Below are 23,106 nucleotides of genomic sequence, written 5' to 3' on the forward strand. Positions count from 1 at the left end.
TGGCCTTAGATGTCTGAGGTTGCACACATACTACAATGGATGGACCAGCATGTGTCTAACCTTCATCGGGAGGTGCCAGTTCACACGCTAAACACTGCTCCTGTTAAAGTTGGGGATAGCCATTATTTCCCATGAAAGAGGAATTCCCAGCAGCTGAGGGTGTTAAGCTTGCATACTGCCCGTCGCTACTGCTGATTGGATGGTTTTGTGAGGTCTAGCTTCTGCGCCGCCAGGGTTAGCAATAGCTCTGGTAGAGCACAGAAAAGACAGGCAATCTTTAATTGTTGGCATCTTCAATAGTTACAAGTACATATCAGATTTTGCAGTATATAAATGATATGAAGACAAGCAATCTTAACTATCTAGAGGAAGTAAAGGTTGTTGCATTATTCAAGTAAGTGAAACTGCGGAAGGATCAATAATGACAGAGCAGCCCATGCAACAGACAATGCCAGTCCCCACCCGCAATGCAACCAGCCAAATAACTCAGCCCTCGCCTTGCACACAGGCTGGAGCAGTGGTCAACAACCGCTGAGCACTTAGGTGAAAACCAGGCGTGGGTCTGGATCCTCCATCCCAGGAGGACCCTACCGACAAACAAAGGGAATGGGATGGGTGGCCAAAGTGTCTCAGAAAGGGGCACGTTGCAAGAGGCAGCCCTCCAGAGATTAAACACACATTCACCCAGCACGACCCCGAGAGGAACTGAAGCACAGTTCCTCCCCTAGATGGGAACCCCTAAAGGCCCTGTTGCCTGAGGAATGGTCCATCTCAGGTAGCAGGGCAGCTTGGATGAAAAAGAGTTGGGACCACAAGGAACCTCTACTCCTGTTGGCAGAGATGGTGTGCCTCTCTAAGTCACTGAGAACTGATTAGAGGGGTGGGAGGGGAAGCTGCCACACAGGGGTGTGGAATTCATATCGACCGATGCCCGAGACATGTTGGTTTGTGTCAAGGGCAAGAAGACTTACTGTGGATTTTGCCAGACGGACAACTAGAAATTAACTAACCGTAAGCAGGATAAAGCTGTTGCACTCTGGTGCACACAGCCAGTCACAAAAGCATAATGAAATTCAATCAGCATGGGAAAGGTATTAAGACCTGTAATAGACTAGAAGCCCAAGATTCTAGCCTGGTATTGGCCAAGCAAATACTTAAAAACCATTCCGCAGGACACTGCATTCTTGCTGCGAGAGTGTGTTTAGGGCCAGGCACTGTGTTGCTATTGGCCGCGAGGCACCACACACTGTGAGGCAGTGAAGGAGGGAGAAGACAATGCAGTTTTGTTAATACATCTTCAGAAGCAGCTGGTAAGAGGTGGGGGGGGGGGGGCTGGGAGGCGTTCTCACCACACCTAATCTCGTTGCTCTCCCCTGGAATGTGTATGACCAAGTCTCCTGCCTGCCTCTCGTTGCAGCTTGCGCCTCCTGGTCCTGATGACTATGCCCCTGCCGAGCTATTAGTTCCCCCAGGGCCTCTGATACCTTCTCTTGTTGGTCCTTCTGTTGGTGTTTTCTTCCACTTGGGCTCCAATAACCACCCCAGGCCTGCTGGAGGTGTTTCTCTCTTTCCTCCCCATCAGGCTTCCTATCATCATGGCTCGTGTCACATAGCGCTCTTGTGCTCATTCTTTCCCCTCGAACCCATGCCCTCACATATTTGCTCCTGTCAAGCTTCTGATGTCCAATATTCAGACTGTAAGGGAAACTGGAAAAAATGGAGTGTCTCAGATCAATTTATGTATTTACACTTATGTGCTTAGGGGCCTAGGTTTGTGTGCAAGGGTATATGGAGAGAGTCACAGCAGCACAGTGTTACTCACAAACTGTCTTTAGAAAGCTACTTATTTTCTTTACAAGTGCCAACATGAGTGAACGCCACTACCTGCATTAAAACAGTCCTAAACCATCAAGCCATCCGCTGTAAACCAGCTGTAAAGCGGGCCAAAATCGCCAATATAGGCTACATTGCTCCATTCTTCCCTGAATAGAGAGCGTGTCAAACTGGTCTGTTTTGTCCATATGTTGATTCCAGAAGGCAAGTCCACCTTCTTAATGGCACTTAGTGCAACTGCTAGATATTATGCACTGACCAGGCATCAGGATTAACCATTTGGGAAAAATGTTGCTGCACGGTAGGCCTGCTGAATGTGTTTGCTGCAGTGTACCTGTGTCTTTGCATGCTGTGTATATGTGTGTGTTTGTTTACAGGATTCGCATATCTGTAAGGTATGTGCTATCAGCAGATTGTGCAGGGTGGAATTGTGAGCGTTTGGAAGGTGTCTTTGTCATTGAAGGGTTGAGTGTATGTGTGCAGGGGTACATATGTCTGCATTGGGTTGTGTATACCAAAGGGGGAAGGTGTGTACGTGTGTGTACCTCAAAGTCTGTCTCTCTGTGTCGGAGTATGTGTCTGCAGAGATTTTCTCTGAATACTCTGTGTCTGTGCAAGGGGGTTTGTTTCTTTTCAATAATGTGTGCTCTGTTCCAGGGTGTGTGTATCCGTGGCAGTCTGTGTGGTGTGGGTGTCACTCCAGAGTGTGTCTGTCTCTGCAGGGAGGGTTTGTGTGTCTGCCAGGAAACTGTGTCTGTAGTTGGGTACTGTGTCTTAAGTGGTGTGTGGGTGTCTCTCATGAAGTGTGCATCTGCTGTGTCGTGTGTGCTGGGTTTCATGTGTGTCTGCACTAATGTGTATGTCTCTGCCGGGCTTGTGCATCTGTGCAGTGGCAGTGTGTGTTTGTTTAGTGGACTATTGTGTCTGAGCAGTGGGTTTCTGTGTGCAGTCCGAGGGATACTGAGTCACAGTGCTACTGATGTGTCCTAGCAATGTAGATGTAAAAAACGGGCAATAATGAAAGGTCCCTTTGCTTTCTCAAGTTATCAAAGATCTGCACAATGAATAACTGACGTGTGCCGGCACCCCCCTTTCCGCAATCTTTGCGCACCTTTGAGGTATGTCATGGTCATATAAGTGTACAAGTGTAGCACAGCTGGGACAGTGTAGTATTGTATCTGAGATCTTCACGCTATTTGTTCACAGGGAGTGATCCGAACCCCTCATCAATAAGGTACCTTTATTTTCAGAGTGTTTGAGTCTGAGCGAGGAGGCTGTTAGAATTAGTTCCTTCACTGACACCGTTCTTTAATTATTATTTCACAGTGACAACGACCCCCCAGTCCATGTCCTGAGGAGAACCCGTTAAATCTGATTGGGTTCGAAACGCGTCGATGTTCTTACCTCCAAGATACTAAATAGCTAGGGCTTGATAGGAATCAATTAACACACTTGTAAATTACTGAGCAGTTTCTGTGTCATTCCTAGTCAAAGCATTCTGTGACAAATTTTATTGTGTATCTTGTGTGGGTGGTAACAAGTAGGCTATTATTACAATCTGTTAGTCCACTTGTTCAGTTCGTATCCAGGATTGGTGCCTCAACGATTGATTGATCTGAGGCATAGCATAGTTGTCCATGTTAATTGTTTGTTACAATTTTCCTGTTTAAGTATTTCGTTTGATATGTTTTTTTTCAGTAGATTGAATGTATCTTTGTATCTCTGTAAATGTTGTGTTGTATTTTTTGATGCCAAAAAATTCTTAAAAAATCTTTTATAAAACAAGAATCAATCCAATACAAATGGTTGTCCAACCTAGCAATTGTTTTTACCAGGGTGCGCATTATTGTATCGATTCAATCTGCCCGGCCATTGTTTTGTTTACTTTACAGTAGTGGTCCAGGCCGGACAGTGATAGGACCCAAGCCTTTCCTAGTTCTTTCCTTACTGATGGGTTAAGGCAGGACTACAAATGGCCTTTGACTTTATTGTAGACATGACTTTCAAATGTTCCTTAGGGCTGGTGAATAAAATGCACCCATAATCAGGCTGTTCACATTTTGGCCCGATATATTACTCTAAAGCAAATTGGCTTCAATATACCCAAATAGTTTGCTGTGAGAAAAGGGGAAAATCTCATGAATTGGAAAATAATTTGCTTCAAAATCATATTGCAGAGATCATAGTTTAAAAAAAAGCATTACATGCTGTAAGCTATCTTCAGGCTCTACAATCACTGACCAATGGAGACAACATAATTTAATGTTAAATTCCAAAATTGTTTTTTTCTTTTTGTGCTTTGACTGGTCCTCACCTACATCATTTATTTCTCTCCATTTGTTCTACTATTTCAAACCGTTAATGAAAAATCCTATATTCATAGAATTTATTAGCTACTCCTTAAGTGAGCTCCCTCAATCGTATTAGTGACTATGTGGGCTTTCGGTTGGGCTGTCAAATAAATTCACTGACAAGGGGATGCTAGGCAATGAGGGTTTTATTGTTTTATATTGCCTCCTCTTTTGTACGGGTACTCGGTAGAAAGGTAAGGGGTTGTCAACGTCCTCCTTTGTTTGTTTAGCTGTTCCCAATCTCCAACTCTCCCGGTGCCTTCTGGGCGTTGTAGGTCTTGCCTCCGCCGTTTTGTCTCTCGTTCGAGATGTCACCCAAAATAGAAAGAAACCACTATTAGATCTAGGTTTCGGATATTTTATCGGGGTAGGGAAGTGAGGGACCACACGTGCTTGTTGCTCTCAAGGTGCCGGTGAAGTGAAGGAAAGGTACTGGTGCAGAGAGGGTCGGTTGCTCGTGTTACGGTGGTTTACCCCACTTACGTCCCGCCCACCCCGTGAACCTTGACCGTACCTGCTCGAGCCACACTTCGTGTGAAGTGTGGCTGGGCGATGCGCCTCCCCGTTGGCCTCCCGGCTTGTCGTGGTCGTCTCGGGTCCGTCTTCCCTCGGTTTCCCAGGTCCGTGGTCCGCTGTCTCCGTTGCCGCCTGCCTCCGTCCTCCGCTGCTCGTCTACCGCCTCCTCTCTCCGCTGGTCCGCTCTCCACTCTTCTACCGATCTCCTCCTCTGCTCACCCGCCTCCTCCTGCCGCTGTTCCTCGCTTGACTCGTCTCCCGTCCTCCTCCACTGCTCACACGCCTCCTCCAGCCGATGTTCCTTGCTTGCTTCGTCTCCCGTCCTCCTCCACTGCTCACACGCCTCCTCCAGCCGATGTTCCTTGCTTGTTTCGTCTCCCTTCCTCCTCCACTGCTCACACGCCTCCTCCTCGATCGCAATCTTCGGTTCTTCGTCTTCCGTTCTCCTCCACTCCGCTCCTCTCTCACGCCACCACTCTCCACTCCCTCCGGGTGTAATACACACCTGTGTCCTGTTCGGGCGTGCCTTTACCTCCAGCTGGTGGGCGGGTTCCGGGTCCAACTCCGCCCAGTTAAAGAAACACGGCTCCTCCGGTTCTTGGGATGGATGCAGCCAGTCTGTCGTAGGTTTCCAGGTGTCTGTATGCTGTGCGAAAAGAGGGGACACAGATAAAGGTAAGCCAGGAGGGCCCGGGTCCGGGTCCTCCTCGTCACAGTCTACGAGAGGGGTTATTTGTTCCCTTATAGAATCTCCATGTGCTTTTCTCACAGCTGTGAGTGTTGTTATAGTCATTATTCAGAGCACCTTCTCCTAGCGATGGGGGCAAAAATGTTTCATCTCTGGGAGAGGGAATTCACCTATGTAGTCAAGGTGTCTTCGAAAACAGATTCTCCTTATTATATCAGGAGTATATATTAGACAACACTTAGCACCATCCTGTGCATAGCATGGTAACAGGCCATTCAGTTGTGTCAGTATTTTCTCTTCAGCAGCACAGCCAGAGTGAGCTACGCGAGCACATCAACTTGTAGTACACGTTTGATAACTCTTGGCCCAATCATGCCCACAACACAGGCTTGTAATGTACCACCTTAATGGTACATTCATTCAATCTATGCTGCATCTATATCCACTTACCAAACTACATATAAATCAGTCTGAAAACATTAACTTAAACTTACCACACCCAAATACAGATAAGATAATAAAGCTATATACTGGGCAAAGGTTTTGGTGTTCGCCCTTGTCATTGATGGTATCGATAGGTGGGACAAGTAGATTTTTTTAGGACAAGTAGATTGGAGTTGCATTTCGTCCCTAGGACAAGCAATTTATTTGATAAATTCCACACCCCTGGGCCACATCTACTTTGGTTTCAACACGTGCGCCCACAGCGGAAAGCAGGCGAGTCGCATTGATGGCGTGTGGTAATCTGGCTCTTCTCCCCTCTGTGTCTCCCACCAGGAAAGAGGGGCCCCCAGCCCACCTGCAAGGCTCAGGGCTGCAGCCTAAGCTGGGAACTCCTATCGTGCAGGGGGTTTAGCCCTGGCTCCGGTCGACCCTTTTGCATTGTGTATGGCCGTTGTGCAGGTGCAGTGACCCTCCTTAGTTGCCATTTATTTGGTGACCCATATTTGTGAGGCCACGGCAGGTCCTGTCTGGGACAACAAGTGGTGAAGATGCCTGCCTCTGCTGCTGTGGGAGCCGTTCACTCGCCTGCCTGCTGCGGCAGCAAGGTATCGCTCCTGGGCCGAGCACCTTTAAACACTTGTTAAATGGCTGAGGCGGTCTTCCAGAGGGAAGGCCTGACAGCTGTGTTATGTTATGTTACATAAATTTGTAATGCGCACTGCTGCCCCAGCTAAGGGGCGTCCAGGCGCACGGCAGGTAAAAATGCAACACCACAAGAAACAGAACAGAAGGGAGAAAAGTGAATTTATTAAAATAAAACGGTTTTCAAGGCTTTACGAAAGACTAGCAGATCATCTAACAGTCGCAACTCTACAGGAAGGGAGTTCCAGAGCTCGGCTGCTCTGACCCGGAAGGAACGGCCACCAACCCGACACAGCCTGTAACGGGGAACCACAGTAAGTGCCTGACCCAAGGATCTCAGGGGCCGAGTAGGCACATACCATGACAGAAGGTCCGCAAGAATGGGGGGACCTGCTCCCTTCAAAATCTTGAACGCCATACACAGCACTTTAAACTGAATTCTGGCCTTGATAGGCAACCAGTGCAGTGATCTCAAAGTGCTGGAGGCAGAGCAGGTACGGGGAAGGCCAACAATGGCTCTCGCCCCAGCGTTCTGGACGCGTTGGAGGCGGGTAACCTCAGCCACGTTGGACCCTACCAGAAGAGAGCTGGCATAGTCCAGGCGGGATAACACTGTAGCCTGGACTATCAGCTGCCTGGTGCGATGGTCAAAAAACTTCAAAACCGGGCGAAGCGACCGTATGATACCAAAGCAACAGGCCGCAATTTTCTTCGTATGGCCAACGTAGCTGAGGGAAGGATCCATCCATACTCCTAGGTTCTTTAATTCCGTGACCGGGAGGGGGGCCGGCCCCAGCTCCGTAGGCCACCATCTGTCCCCCCAAAGCTCCGATCTCTTACCTACGATCATGATCTCTGTTTTCTTAGCGTTGAGCTGGAGACAGTTGTTCTTCATCCAGCTCGCCACCGCCCTAAGTCCGCTCTGAAACCTGGGGGCATCCCGGTCCGCATCCCCGCTGATCGTAACCGCTAGCTGAGTGTCGTCAGCATATGAGACCATAGTCATGCCCCATTGCTTGACGACCTCAGCCAGCGGTCTCACGTAGATATTAAACAACGTGGGACTCAGCGAGGATCCTTGCAGCACCCCCTGTTTCAAAGGATGGAATTGGGACTGGAACGGTGGGACAGCAACGCTAAAGAAACGATCGTCTAGAAAAGACCGGAACCACTGGAGGGCAGGTCCACCCAGCCCAATCTCCTCCAGGCGATGCAACAGGATAGGATGCGAGACAGTATCAAACGCAGCGCTCAAGTCCAATAAGACGAGCGCTGCTGTCTGGCCCGCATCCATCACCGTGCGAAGGTGTTCAGCCATGGAGAGGAGGGCGGTCTCCGTGCTGTGTCCAGCACGGAACCCATTCTGGGTGGGATCCAAGATGTTAGCATGGATAAGGTGAGCCGAAAGAGCTTTGTTGACATGGGCCTCCAACACTTTGGTCGGCCACGGGAGTAAGGAGATGGGCCGATAATTTTCAGGCTTGTCTGGATCCAGAGACGGCTTCTTCAAAATGGGAGAGACCACTGCCCGCTTCCAGCTAGCAGGTACCGTGCCTGATTCCAAAGAGATGTTAATCAGGGAATGGACCACGGCCCGTCCCACAAACGACGGCTCCCTGAAGAGAGTCGCAGTAAGTGGATCAGCGGGGGACCCTGATTTGACCTGCAGAGCCAGAAGGTTGAACCCCTCAGATGTCAGTGGGGGCAGCACGTGCAGGGTGGAATCACCATAGATGTTAATCGGGGTCTCAACTGGAGGCTCTGTACAAGGGAACGTCCGATAGATGTTTTGGACCTTTTCCAAAAAGAAACAAGCAAGAGCCTCACAGTGAGTGGTGGAGCCAGTCGTAGTAGTACAGGCACGCTTTGCCAGGAGATCCTTCATCACTTTAAAGATGGTTTTAGAGGGGTTAGAGCTGTTGCCGAATTCAGTAGCATAGTAAGCTGCCCGAGCTTGGCAAACAGCCCGATGGTAAACTTTGACGGAGGCGAGATAAATAGCCTTTTTCCCGGTATCGTACGCCTTCCGCCAAGCCCTCTCTGCTCGCCTACAACTACCCTTGAGTGAACGTAGGGCGCCATCGTACCACGGGCTGGAGTCCCTGGAGCTGACTTTACAAGCGGTAAGTGGAATCAGGGCATCAAGCGCTTTGGAGATCCAGGAGCAGAACTTCTCGTAACCTGAGTCCACCAGCAGCGGAAGATCTAAAGGCTCCTCGGCGAGGGCACGGTGTAAGTCCTCCAGCCGTAGTTTACTCCATTGCCGCCTAATAACCAGCTTAGCCGGGGGAACAGCAATCATTCCCGGCAAAGGGATACGGATGGAAACCAAAGAGTGGTCCGTCCAGCCAAGTGGAGTGACGGCGGAGACAGCAGCGTCTGCCAAATTAGTGAAAAAAGGATCTAAGGTATGGCCGCCTGTATGAGTAGGCTGTCGGACCAATTGCACCAGTTGAAGGGCCTCCAGGTCAGCGAGAATACCGCTAACCGAGGGGGAGGTGAGGTTCTCAAAGTGTAAGTTGAGGTCTCCCAAGATCGAAAAATTGGGGCAGCCTACTGCCAAGGAACTAACCATGTCGGGGAGGGCCGCTCTAAACGCCACATCACTCCCAGGGGGGCGATAAACCACCATCCCCGAGAGTGTGAACTGTGGGGTGACCGAGATTTTAAACACCGCACTTTCACATCCCGCAATGGTCAGACCAGACCAACTACCAGTAAGGCCAGGTCGCAAGGCCAACGCAATACCCCCTCCCCTGGTCAGTCGGTTAAGGGTAAAAACCGAAAAATCAGAGGGAAAAGCCAAGTTGATAATGGCCACATCGTCATCCTTCAACCACGTCTCGGTGATGGCTACGATGTCCGGGGCCTCTTCCTGTATCAGGTCAAACACGGCCTGATAATGCAGCACCAGAGACCTGGCGTTCAGGCTGAAGATGCGAAGGGAGTGCTCGGCGGGGTTTCTACCAAGGGAAACCGCAGGATTTTCGTGTGAGCTCAAGGTAGGGGGATCCAAAGACCACCTTCCACACGCACAGTGAAAGGGGCCCGCTAGTGGGTGTATTGGGGGAAGGGTACAACTCACAATTGAGCGTCCTATACCCCGCAGAGTGTCGCCAGAGTACACCAGCATGGTAACGAGAGCCAAGACTAACTCTCCTGGACCCCAACTGCCCGCAACGCCCAGAGCGTCCAGGCGCGGACGGGCGCAGACGGGCAGGACTCAGGCACGACTCCGGCATGCGACGGCGTCCCAGCTGCGCGTTCCCGCTGCGCGGGAAAGAACACCTTTAAATAGGCGCCGGAATGGAGGGAGGAGCGCGTGGACGCTCCAAGATGGCGCCCGCCGAAGAAAGCCAGTTCCCAAGCCAAGATGGCGCTGGTCGCCGATCCACTCACAGTCCCCGGACCACCCACAGAACCCGGGCCCACCGAAAACGGTGGTGAAGATTCCTGAATTAAGTGCAGGTATGAGGGGGGGGGAGAGCCCAAGCAGAACACAGTTAAAATGCAGACAAAATACGAGCGAAGTAAAAACGCGCTAAATGCGTCAAATAATAAAGATAAAAGTTTCAGCGCTTAAAACCGCAGCGCGGTAGATTGCCACCTAGCCAGGTCGGCCAAATACCTAAGAATGCCTTAAATAGGCGCCGGAATGGAGGGAGGAGCGCGTGGACGCTCCAAGATGGCGCCCGCCGAAGAAAGCCAGTTCCCAAGCCAAGATGGCGCTGGTCGCCGATCCACTCACAGTCCCCGGACCACCCACAGAACCCGGGCCCACCGAAAACGGTGGTGAAGATTCCTGAATTAAGTGCAGGTATGAGGGGGGGGAGAGCCCAAGCAGAACACAGTTAAAATGCAGACAAAATACGAGCGAAGTAAAAACGCGCTAAATGCGTCAAATAATAAAGATAAAAGTTTCAGCGCTTAAAACCGCAGCGCGGTAGATTGCCACCTAGCCAGTGGGCCCATCTTGCAGCGTAGGTGGTAAATTAGCATTGTTGCCTTGCCTTTCCCCCACTTCACCTGCACCTGTAGGTGAGCAAATGTTGCCCATGACTCTTGGAGGTGAATCGCTTGGCTCACATATCAATTAAAAATGCACCTAGCTGTGAATATTAGTGTAAATTGCAGGACACATGGATTATCAACACTTCAAACGCACCTAGGTCCTCCTGGGGCTAGGTCACTCTGAGGGTCATTTGAAGGTCAATCACCCACGTGTGGCTGAGGCTGCCGCAGGAGGCTCCATAAGCTCAGGCTCTGGTTGCCTGTGGTAGGACCCCCCCTCTCCGATCATGGCAAGGAGGTATGCCTCTGGAGCATCTTCCCCACTAACCATTTATTTTCACAGCCTGGGCACCTGGCTGTGTTCTGTGTGTGGCTATCTGTGGTGTCCCATGGCTAGCTGTGCATACAGCCTAGAGCGCCCACTTCTACAGTCGGCGACGGGAAGAACCCCTGTCCAACCACAGGTGCTGGTTTAAGCGCTGTACCCAGTGGGCTTTAGTCTCTGATCTGGGAAAGTGTGCACTGCCACCACCCCCATGTAAAAGAGGGGGAACCATCTCTGCAGCACAGTGATTGGTTTCGGCTCACTCATGCTTAAGCATCCAACTACGACATGAGATCAGATGTGTGACCCATTAACATTTAGTAAAGGAAATAAACCTAGATTCCCTGAGTAAGGGCTTGCGAGGAGCTCAGCGCCAGATCCCCGCCTGGCGGGGGGCATGGAAAACATGACATACGAAAGCCCAACTCCCTGACATTGCTCAAAGGGTTCAAGACTGCCTAATAATTACTCACTCTGCCTGTGTTAGGCTTGTAATGGTCCTGGGAGTCTTTTTTTGCCCCAATTATACTAGAATGAGAATGATCTGGATCAAACCAGTTTGCTCTCAGATGGGAACTAGGAGACTATCTGATGCCTTAAGAATTCTAAGAAAAGAACAGATCCTAGTTAATTGTTTGTCTGTGCAGTAGCCAAATTCCTGGGAAGAGCGTGGCTCCTAAGTTGTAGAGCGATTGCAACACACTCTTAATATCCTTAGTCTATTCAGCTACAAAATCTCCTATGGAAGTAACTAGTATCACTTACTGTGCTCTATATACCAACCCACCAAGTTGGGATCTCAATTGTATGATGGTACCACGCATGCCTGAACCACGTGGTCTCAATCCCGACCGTGTCATTACCATGCGTGCCTTTACCATACAATTTTGTTTTAAAGACATGATTGGTAAATGGAAGTGTAGTAAAGATCTCATCCCTGCCCCAAGCCTTAAAATATTGTCCCTTTTCCGTGCCCCGCCCTAAAAATTGACCACAATGCATAAGAACTACCCTGAACCCAATCACCCCCAACCCAGAGCCCCAACAACTGTACTCTACACCTGTAAACTACCCAGACCCAGCCCTGAGGCCTAAAACTGCCTGTTTCTTTTCTTTTTAGGTTGGATGATGAGACCACAATAGGGTGATCAACCCTTAGGTACTATCAACCTTTATTTCACCACTAGAGATCGTTATACTTAACCCAGTTTTTAATTCACATACTCCGCCATGAGTAAGGGTAGGGAATCTAACTTCTTTGGTCCTGAAGAAAAGCCATGGATCCCTCCTGGACCGGAAAGGAGTGAAACATGTCGACCTAATCTTCCAGACACTACAAACTAGATTGTCACACTTTGTAACATTGCCCTGACAATCTACACCTATCTGATTTTAATCCTGCCAAGGGAAACCTTAATAAATATACCTCTGGGTACCCCTTAGGTATTTTTAAGACCACCCCTTTTTTTCGCTATATTTATCACTAGAATCCCCACACACCCGCATGTATCATCACAGCTAAAACAAAAGGATCTCCGCTAAAGTGCCATCTCGTGGGGCCCATCGGGCATTGCAGCGCTGACCACATGAAGAGCAAAAGCCCGATGATGAAGCATTTCCATATAGGAACTGCCACTCACTTTTGTTCATGCCTAAAAATGACCCCAGCCCTGAAACCTGTCCCTTTATCTCTGCCCTAGCCCTAAAAACTGCCCACTTCCCCTATAAACTACCCCGCCCCCTCGCCATGAGGCACAAAACTATCTCCAGGCCTGAAAACTATCCCTTCCGCCACCTGAGCCCTGAAATTGACTCCATGCCCTAAAAACGACCCTGACCCCAGCCACCCCGCCCTGAGTCCTAAAAATTTACCCCATCTCTGAACACTACCCCAACCCCCCTCCCTGCCCGGAGCCCTAAAACCCGACCCTCTGCGTTTTGAACAACCCAGACACCCCAGAGCCCTAAAACTATCCCCACCCCAAAAAACTACAACTTCCCCCCAAAGCCCATCCCCAGCCCCACTTACCTGACCGCATCCCCTCCTGATCCTTCCTCTTCCTGCTGGCCCATTCCAGCATCGACTCCACGCACTGCTTTAACCACGCATATGCGTGGTTAAGGCAGCCGTGGTTGACTTGCGGGGAAATGGCATGAATTTCTTAGCCTGCGTTGTTAAGGCCTTTTTTTTGGGAAGAGTTTTATATAGCGTGAACTAGACCTGAAAATATCTGGTATCAGAGCTCTTTACATAGAATTAGTTTAATTACACAAGGACACATTCATTTTTGTTAGGCACAGGGAGATTACGTGATTTGCCCAGAATCACAGGATGTTGAGCATCGTTGCCGAGACTCGAACCCGGTACCCCAGCTTCGACGTCCACCGCTCTAGCCATAGGCTACATCCTCTCCCCATACTTTTCCCTGGGATCTCAGCCCAGTATACATAGCAAACCCCAATAAGGTTTTTGGAGAACAAGTAAGTACCTCAAACGTGGTCTGTTCCTCACCCACTACACTTTGCACCAGTTTTAAAGGTCTGAATATCTTAAGCTGCTTCATTCAAACAAAAGGTTCTGCCACCAGACAGGTGCTTAGCCGCATGTTTTCTGTCACTATATATCTAGCGGACTAGGGTTTGGTTCGGAGACTAACCTGTCAACCTTGCACTTTTGAACTTTGCTGCTTTTGCACCATTATTTAAACCTAGTTCCATTGAGCTGACTCAGTGCGAATTTTACCTAGGCATCACACAGCAATTTCCTTGTGGTTGACTGCACCCAAAATGTATGCCATTCCTTCTCAAGTACCTCTCTCATACTAGAAATACCTTTTCATTTCTTGAGAGAAGTTCAGCGATAAATGTATACAACTATATGATGTGCTGCTACTACATGCTTAGTTGATTCGCTCATGGCTTGAGATTAATATGTTAACCCTGCAATTGATATTGCGTTTTGTACCACCTTATAAGTGGGATGATTAGCGACAAAATGCATGTAAGTGTATTACATGTTGTCACTACATGCCTAGTTGACTTGCTCTTGGCTTCTGACCATTATGTCAACCTGGTATGTTATATCTGTGCTCTGCATTTCTACCAAAGGCCGCCAATTTGAAATTGTTTTCACTAAACGCAAGAAAATGCACAATGCACTTTGCCCTTTAACCGCATGCGCGCTAGCGGGTTTTCCGGCTGCGCGCTGGAATTTCAAAAATCCCACGTTACGTGACAAAGCCAGCTCGTCATGCGCGCAGAGCATGTAACGCCCATGACGAGCTGGATTTGTCACCCGCATTGAAGGGGTTAAATAAAGTATACTATAGACTAGTTCTGTGCTTGATTGCTCTTTATAACAATGTGATTCACCGACAACAGTTTTATGATTATAATGTCCCCTACATCCTCGGCGTGATGCCTGTTAAAACACATTTAACAAATTATATGAAGCACTGTGATTGCTGGGTTGTACAAACGTGTCTGTATAATTTGCAAGCATTTTAAATGTAATTTTAAGATATTTTAAATGTGACAGTTATTGGTAACTTATCACATGGATGCTGCATAAAGATTTAAAATTGGTAAGGGTTATCGACGCGCCACAATCTGGTATTTCTTGGAGTCAGCTTATTAGGAATGCAGTCCAAAGCGGGTGGTACAAATCATCTAAGGTTAAATATAGGTTTGAGACCAAAAAACAACAAGTACTATAAGGGAAAGTTGCAAAGGACTTTCAACAGAGTTAAAGAGGGCATACAACTGTCACAAAGTAAACAGATGTGGTACACGCAGTCTGCCTGGAAGATTCAAACACAGCAGGAAGGTCGGTCTCCCTGGAGGGTAGATGCCTTTTGTGAGACCTTTACCTAGGGTCACTCTTTTCCTGCAGACGACATCCCGGTGGAGCATGAGTGTGTGTGATAGGACACGAAAGGTGAGAACTATGCCTGGGCAGGTGAAAGCCAGAGGAAACTGAAGTGGAAGTCCATAGTGGTCTGGACGTGCAAATCAGTCATCCGACCTAGGTGTAGGGGTAAAAGACTAATTGAACCATCTAATAGCTGGTTCCCTTTGAAGTTTTTCTCAGAATAGTTGGCACTGGGAAACCGCAGCTTTATCTGGTAAAACAAATTTTCAGACAATTTAGGACAAAAAATAATCTCAGCTTATACTCAAACTTTAAATGGCTAAGAAGCCTGCTGGCTGAAGCAGGCACCAGCCTATTCACAGGGAGGCGGCTGTAGGAAGGAGCCTCTGAGCGCTTACCTGAGAGTGTATGGCCTAAGATGGACCTGGACACTCCGATCGCCAGGTCATATGGTTGCTGGCTGGCCAACCAGATGACGTCGTGTGGGCTTACTTGATAAAAAAAACAGCTTCTCTGGCAGGTCCAAGGTGGGGGGGGGGGGGGGAATGGAGGGCAGCCAGCCATCAACACCCCAGCTAATGGACTGGCACGACGGCTGCTGACTGAGGTAGACTCTCATAACCCTCCAGGGAGTGGAGCAGAAATAAGACCTCCATGAAGGCTAAGCCATAAGGCACAGCCACCTAGCAGGGTGGTGTCAGACTGGGGGAATGCGTCCTGGGCACCTTCTGGCTGAGCAGTTACAGTAATCCCCAGTGAGAGGCTGGCAAAACCATGGCTTTGAACTAGGTCACCACAGGCTGAGGTGCTTGCCAGGAAACCGAGCCGCATCGCCTGTTCGGGGCAGTGTGGTGCCTCATCCACAAGTGTTTGCCAAGTTTTAAGACATCTACCAGTTAGCTTGACGGCTTCAAAATCATGTGTTGGCTAAAAATCACCAGTGGCTTTTCCTTTACAATAAGCGTTATCAGTGACATTTTATTTTTAAGGCTGATCCAGCCATTGGACAAGTGTGGGTTTGCAAACTCAGGGACACATGTCACCAGCCAAGTAGGCCTAATTTAAATTTCGCACAGACCTAACTTTTACCATAGTGCATCAGTTCCTATTAGGTCTTATTTCCTTAGAATGTTACCATTCATGCAAAATGCACGCAAATGGAAAAACTGTGATCATTTTATATTGATGTAAGAGCATGAAGTACCAGCATTATTGTGTTCTGTCTAGTACAGAAAAGCAGTCACTTATGAGACACTGCAGAAAATCAGAGAAAACATTTACCTGATGAGGCGAGCTTGGTGACTATAAACAAAAAGTGTCTCTTGGGTGCCTTTTCCCATATCCTTATTCCTCTCCGCTATCTTCCATGTCAGCGCGGACCAGTCTTGGAGGCGTTTAGCTCTGTCAAAGTGGGAGCCGACTTGACAGTTCCACGTCCTTCCCGTAGTAACACTTTTGTCTACAGTTTAGTGGTGACTTGAGTGTGACACTAAGGACCAGGCTGACGATAGCTACATAATGAAACCAACAATCTAGCCAAATGTGACACGCAAAGTGCTGAAGAGTTTGGGAGACATTGATTCCTGAATGGCTGTCAGCCCACATAATAAAAGACATCAATAACTTTGTAGCTGCAGACTATATGCCTATCCAGATTAGGGGTATTATACATATTTCGACGAAGAAGGGATAGCTCTAGTGGAATGTGAATAGGATTTACACATTTTTGGATGTGAACATCAAGGGGCGATTCAAAGAACTTCTGATGTCCTATCTGTGCCATGGAATTGGGTATACGGAGGTTTGAGGGAGGAGTTATTTATCATATTTGTGCTACTCTGGCACTAATGATGTAGCAGTTACAACTTTCAATTAAAATTGCAATTTTGTGGTCTGTTTATCTTGTTACATCTGAATTAAAGCCAATAAAAAGAATGAAGATCAAGTTATAATATTCTGTCCAAAAAGGCAGATCAAAAGCTATATTCAGAAAATTTATTTTTGAGGAAAACACTTACTTCTAACCTAAGAATGAATGTTAGGGCAACAAATGACCGGGGGAAAAAAAAGTTACCTGAAGGCAGAATTTGGTCTCGCTCTTTTAACGTAATCCATGGCCTCTGAGGAAGCTGTTCGGGGTGAACTAAAACAGACAAATAGCTTTTCATTAGAAGAAAATATGGGTTAAAAACGTAGACACTAAAGCTACACATTCAACGTATGTATTTAGGCTTAACTACTGTATAAACCGCAATTTATGGAAGCTTCTCTGGAGTCATAATGTTACTGCACACAGTAGAGAAAACACATGTGCAAACACAGATTAGCATCACAGACATATATGCTATTTGCTTCTCTAAAACAAAGATTATAAAGACCAATATTTCAGAGACACTAAGTAACCTTTAACCATGCACAATGCTTGACAAGTGTGTCAACTGAGGTTCATGGTGACACCGTGCGAAGCTCACCAACAGAGAGGTTACCCATAACCGCAGCTATGAGCCGAATAGGCTTCTTTATCAGAAACATTCTATCGGTAGAAGCAGATCTAATCCTTGACAAAACAAGCATTGGAAATGCAATAGGTCTCGCATTAGGAAAGTTTGAGCGATTGGTATTGTAAATGACACTTTTTATTTATGTGTTGGTTTTGAAAATAGCAAAATTAATAGCTTTGTCAGTTACAATGTCAATAGTTTTAACTTTCGCAAATGTGACACCTATAGCATTTGTAATGCAATGTGTGTTGTATTTACGTGACTTAGATGTATTGATATTACAAATAACAATGGCTTTTAATTTTGTAAATAATTAATACTTAAATAAAAGTTATTGTAATTTATAATGGCAATAGCTTACATTTTTGTAAATAACTTTTGTGAAGATTATGTTCAGTGTATTTTATTGTGACGAAAATCCAAGAACATTGCATTTGCACCTACACACACACAGAGCCACCCACACACCCACACACACACACACACACACACACATATATATAGATGTGGTGGTGGTGGATCTGGGGGATATGGTGGTGGGGGATATGGTGGTGGTGGATGTGGTTGTGGTGGTGGTGGTGATGGTGGATGTGGAGGTGATGGTGGATGTGGGGGTGGATGTGGTGGTGGTGGTGGATGTGGTGGTTGTGGAGGTGGTGGATGTGGTGGTGGTGGTGGTGGATGTGGTGAAAGTGGTGGTGGATGTGGTGTTGGTGGATGTGGCGGTGGATGTGGCAGTGGATGTGGCAGTGGATGTGGCAGTGGATGTGGCGGTGGATGTGGCAGTGGATGTGGCGGTGGATGTGGCGGTGGCGGTGGATGTGATGGTGGATGTGGTGGTGCATGTGGAGGTGGATTTGGAGGTGATAGTGGATGTGGTGGTGGATGTGGTGGTGGTGGATGTGGTGGTGGTGGATGTGGTGGTGGTGGTGGTGGATGCAGTGGATGTGGTGGTGGTGGAAGTGGTGGTGGATGTGGATATAGCGCATACTTATGGCATGACTAAAAAAAAGCAAGCTGGTTCTGAGACGCTGCGGGCTCTTAACGGCTGAGATGAAATCAGCAGCATTCCTGGATTTCTTAAAGTTTGTCGGAGGGGAGGGGGGCCGTGGGCTTTGCAGCACGGAGCGTACAGCGAAGTGAGTTGTGCTGTTTCTACTCCTTGGTTCAGGGTGAACCCTTAAGGAACTTTAAACGAGTGAATATTGCTGACTTCGTCTTTCGATTGTTCATGAAGGTTTTATTAAATTCGTGAAGGCAAAGAATATGAATGACGAGGCTGTATCTCATTCTAAACTGAATCTATGCTCTTCTGAGAGCTTTAAGGCAAATGTGTTATATAAAACAAGCATTGAAACGCCAATAGGACCAGCTTATTGTAGTCAAAGGCAATAGTATGCACACACACACACATTCATACATATGGTGACAAACGACAGTTGTATGAGGACATGCACATAGTATTAATGCGGTGGATGCATGGATAAGTTTATGGTTGGATGGGCGTGCCTGCATGCAGTGGTGGGTTGGTGGGTAGGGGTAGCTGCACACATGGATGAATGCAAGTGTGAATGGGTGGGTGAATGGATACGTTTATAGTTGATAGGTGTATACTTGAATGAATATATGGTTGGATGGGTGTGCCTGCATGCGAGGGTGGATCGGTAGGAGTGGCAGCACACGGAGATGGATGAAAGTGAGAATGGTTGGATTTATAGAAACTGGATAATTTCAGATACAATTTATAATAAGAGGCGCTTTGCAGAGCTGGCGACGCTGCACCTCTCTAGATGTCACGTTAAGTTTGCTGAACTATGGGAATGTCACACCGAAGTGAAACCCTTCCGTTAACGAGCTGTGCAGGTTCCCGGGCCGACTCTCTGCACTTTATCCACAGTGGGAGAGTGACATGAGTCGAGAAAAACATTCAGTTAATAAAACCGCATCCGAACCAAGTCCTGCAGCTATGAAAAAAGCAAATACATGTAATAAAGGTATTGTTTTGAACGTTTGACGCTGAAGCAGATACCAAGCACAGGGGCTACTGGGGGTGGGGGGGGATAGTTCCTCCATGGTCTATGTTCCGGCAACACACGTAGATTGATGAAAGTGTGAATGGGTGGGTGAATGCTTGGGTGAAACGATGCATGGGTGGATGTTGAATGATGGATGTTGGAAGCAGCTCATTGAGGGAGTTCTGTGAAATAAAATATTCACCAAATGGCCCCATGCGTGTCACCTGAGCCAACCTTGGGTTTGTATTTAGATCACACACCGAACATTAAGAACGCAAGGTACCGGGAAGAATCCCGAAAAGTGTGGGCAGTGCGCGCAATGAAGGAACGGAAGGCAAGAAACTGAATAAGCAGAAACAGACTGAGTAACTGGAACGTAACCTCATCTCTGTGTGTCTGCCGTGTCCAGGATTCAAATGAAGTGAGGGGCATGGAGGCAGCAGACGCATGGGAAGGGGTGACAGGATGACATAGGTGGGGGCTGGGAGGGGAAAAGAGGGGGAGAGAGCAGAGGCCGTATAATAGATACATTCACTCCGATGTCATTCTTTCATCAAAACTCCTGGGTTTTACCAAGTCTGCAGCAAACTTTCAGTCCGTCTAGGACCTTACGAATTTCTCATGAGGCGGTTTTATACATTTTCGTTATCCATTCGTTGTGGGCAGGAGATGGGGAGATTACCAGTGACGGTGGGCGGACGGACGGCACAACAGGGGCAGAAAAAAACCAAGAAACAAGTTAAAAGAAAAGGAGACACGGCCGGCCGGCCTGAAAGCCTTTGATGCCGCAGGGGTGGGGCGGCACCAAGCTTGGCAACAGATGGCTGACGATTTGATGCTGTGCACGCGCATTTTAGGTCAATGCGCTTGCGCATTGACCTAAAACCGCACGGGCACAGCATCAAATCGCCATTTAGTTAAAGTCTGTTTAAACCCCTATAGTCTCGCTCCGCTCAATGCGCATGCGCATTGAGAGGCGAGACCTAAAAATGAAAATATCTGGTAACTTTCGCATTTCTTTGAGGGAAATGACGTAAAATCTGGGTAACGTACAGAGAAAAAGAAATCTTTGTTTCAAAAATTCATTTCCAAAAAGTGATACGAGCCAAGGGATTTTTTTTTTTTGTTATCCCTTAGCAGGCGGGATATGCTATGGCCCATAGAGTTAAGAAGATAGCCTGTGAGCCTCCAGAGCTGAAAAACAGATTATCTCTCATGAGTCACGGGGGCTAAATACGTACTGAGAGTTCTTCACATTTGCAACATATATTTTACACAAGGGGATTTTTTGACATTAAAAAAATCGGGCAATCCCACAATGAAATACAATTAGAAAAGCGCTAACAACAATAACAGGTAACAAATAAATCATTAATTAATGCAAATATTATGAGTGTTAACTAAGAAACAATCCCTAAAAAACAAGCATGTTACTTATTTTCTGTAACACTCTTTCTGGTGGATACTCCATCAATTGTAGATTCTTCACCTTGTCAAAACCCCTAGGTGCCCCACAGGATCCGGAGATTTTAGCACGCTAGTAGGTGATTTTGTGAGGCTCTGTGTCGGGTTTGTCCTGCACCAAAAGTGATATCGGGCCACAATATAACCACCACCACCATACATCAGTCACTTTCTTTCCGATATCCGTCTGCGCCATCAGACACAGAGATGTCAACAGTCAATTGTGTGGATCTAAAGGTGTCCATTCCATAGGCGGGGAGGTGAGAGAAACTGAGGAATCTGCAGTAAGATTGAGTATCCACCAGAAAGAGTAATAACAAAGGAAAGTAACTTGTTCTTCTGATGGATACTTCCAACTGCAAATTCCTTTCCTGAATACATCCTAAAGCAGCACCTCCCTAGGTGGGTCATTGGAATTGCTCAGACTAGAAAAAACCTTCAGGACTGAATAGGCAAAATGTGCCTTTCACTGGACCTGGCTTATCCACGCAGTAGTGCTTTGTGAATGTGTGGACAGGACTCCCATGTTGGACATTGGAAGATTTCCAAGAGTAGCCCTACACACACCAGTGAAGGGGTGGCAGCCCTGGCTCTGGTAAAATGAGCTTGGAGGCCTTCTGGAGCATATTTCTTGGCCAATCTATAGCAGATTTATATACAGAGGACAATCCGCATTGAGATGGTTGGTTTCTGTACTTCTCTATCCTTCTTTGTCCCAGAGAACCTATTGAAATGCCAATCGCCTAAATGATGGACCCTGTCTAAGTAATGGAGTCTTTCTTGCTCCTTGGAAGGCTGAGGAGGGGCAAAGAACTCTGGCGGAGTAATAAACTGGCCAATGTGGAAGGGCGTGGTAACTTTCAGGAGGAATGTGACCGTAGTCTTTAGTGCTAGCTCATTGGGTAAGGAAGCAGTTTTTTGGCTGCTGGAGAGTACCAGTAGCTCACTCATACGATGAGCAGATGTGATTGCTATGAGGAAAACTGTCTTCAGAGGTAGTCCACTTAAAGTACAACTGTGCATTGACTCAAATGGGAGTGCGGAGGCAGGGGCAGAGGTTAGGGAAGGGGCTCAGGGGATTGGGTATCTTGTTGCCTCTGGGGACCTGGACTCTGTTGGCCTCATCGCTGACCTAATAAGAAAGCATGGTACACATAACCTAAGACAGTTAAAACAGTCGTGTAAGCAAGCTGAGAGGAAGTGGAGGAAGGATTTTTCCACTTCCTCCACTTCCTCCATTTCTCAGAATCCAGTAAGGGCAATTATAGGAGAGCGATGAAGCTTTACAAAAATGAAATAAAAGCTGCCCAAACTAGGCATTATCAGAAAAAAATCGCTTCTGCCTCTAATTCCCCTTTTGAAATTTTTAAAATTGTGAAATCGCTTCTCACTCCCCCTGGTCCCATTAATAATGATGATAATGTCCAGGGCCGCTGTGAGGAACTAGCTAGCTTTTTCTTCATCAAAATTCATGTTATGCTAGTTTTCAGGATAGGGCCATGGACAGCATCATCACTGTACCTGTACGACAAGTTATGCTAGATATCTTTCCTCCACTTACTTTGTCGTCACTGCAGGACTCTTTGCACCAATTAAAATCTGGATCACCAGCAGATCCAGCTCCTCCGGCTATTCTTTACTCAGTTTCAGAGATAGTCTGCCCAGTGATACTGGACGTGATAAATGCTTCCCTCTCAACGGGACAGGTTCCAGGACCTTGTAAACACGCTAGAGTTAAAGCTTTGCTTAAGAAAAATAATTTAGACCCCGATGACTGGTCTAATTATCGGCCTATCTCATTGCTGCCCGGACTGAGTAAACTGGCAGAAAGACATGTCAATTCAGTACTTTCAAGTTATCTTGAGGAGAACAATCACCTCCGACCCAGACTGGTTTTAGGCGGCGCCAAGGCACGGAGACTGCTCTTCTTGCGGTTCTTGAGGAGTCAAGGAAGATCTTGGATAGCGGAGGCTGTGCTGCAATTATTTTATTAGATCTCAGCGCAGCCTTCGATACTGTGAACCGCCATATAATGATCCAAAGACTCATGGAGATGGGTGTTGGAGGTACTGTACTAGAATGGTTACAGTCCTTCGTTTCTCACAGGTCTTTTGTGGTCTTTGAGGAGAGTGTTCTCTCTAAACAGAGGCTGTTGCAGTGTGGAGTCCCTCAGGGGTCTTTGTTGAGTCCCACCTTGTTTAATATCTATATCAGGCCATTGGCTGAGGTGGTGGGTCCCTGGGGGATTCACACTGTTACATCTGCGGATGAGACACAGTTGATGCTGGGTTTTAACCGGCAAGACAATTTAAACTCAGGCCTGGGGGCCTGTCTTGTAAAGGTCTCTGAATGGATGGATGCATCTTTTCTCAAACTTAATGGCACAAAGACTGAGATCATGATTCTTGGTCATGAAGTTCCTCACAATCTGGAATCTCTGTGGCC

General features: G+C 47.4%; 1 protein-coding gene and 1 pseudogene across 2 annotated transcripts in view; one reads left to right on the top strand and one right to left on the bottom strand.

Annotated features, from left to right (window-relative positions):
* The window catches only part of LOC147727850 (CCR4-NOT transcription complex subunit 6-like), a 1,257,974-nt gene that overhangs the window by 773,280 nt on the left and 461,588 nt on the right, over positions 1-23,106 (bottom strand). For both annotated transcript variants that reach the window (XR_015309348.1, XM_086961812.1), the window contains exon 6: positions 16,756-16,824. Coding sequence is in view for 1 of the 2 variants with exons in the window: in XM_086961812.1 (XP_086817938.1) it covers positions 16,756-16,824 (69 nt within the window). In the remaining variant the exon portion in view is untranslated. The remainder of the gene's footprint in view (positions 1-16,755; positions 16,825-23,106) is intronic.
* On the top strand, positions 10,532-10,675 carry LOC147727853 (5.8S ribosomal RNA; annotated as a pseudogene).

The sequence above is a fragment of the Lissotriton vulgaris genome, chromosome 3_1 (genome assembly GCF_964263255.1).
Source record: "Lissotriton vulgaris chromosome 3_1, aLisVul1.2, whole genome shotgun sequence".
NCBI lineage: Eukaryota > Metazoa > Chordata > Amphibia > Caudata > Salamandridae > Lissotriton > Lissotriton vulgaris.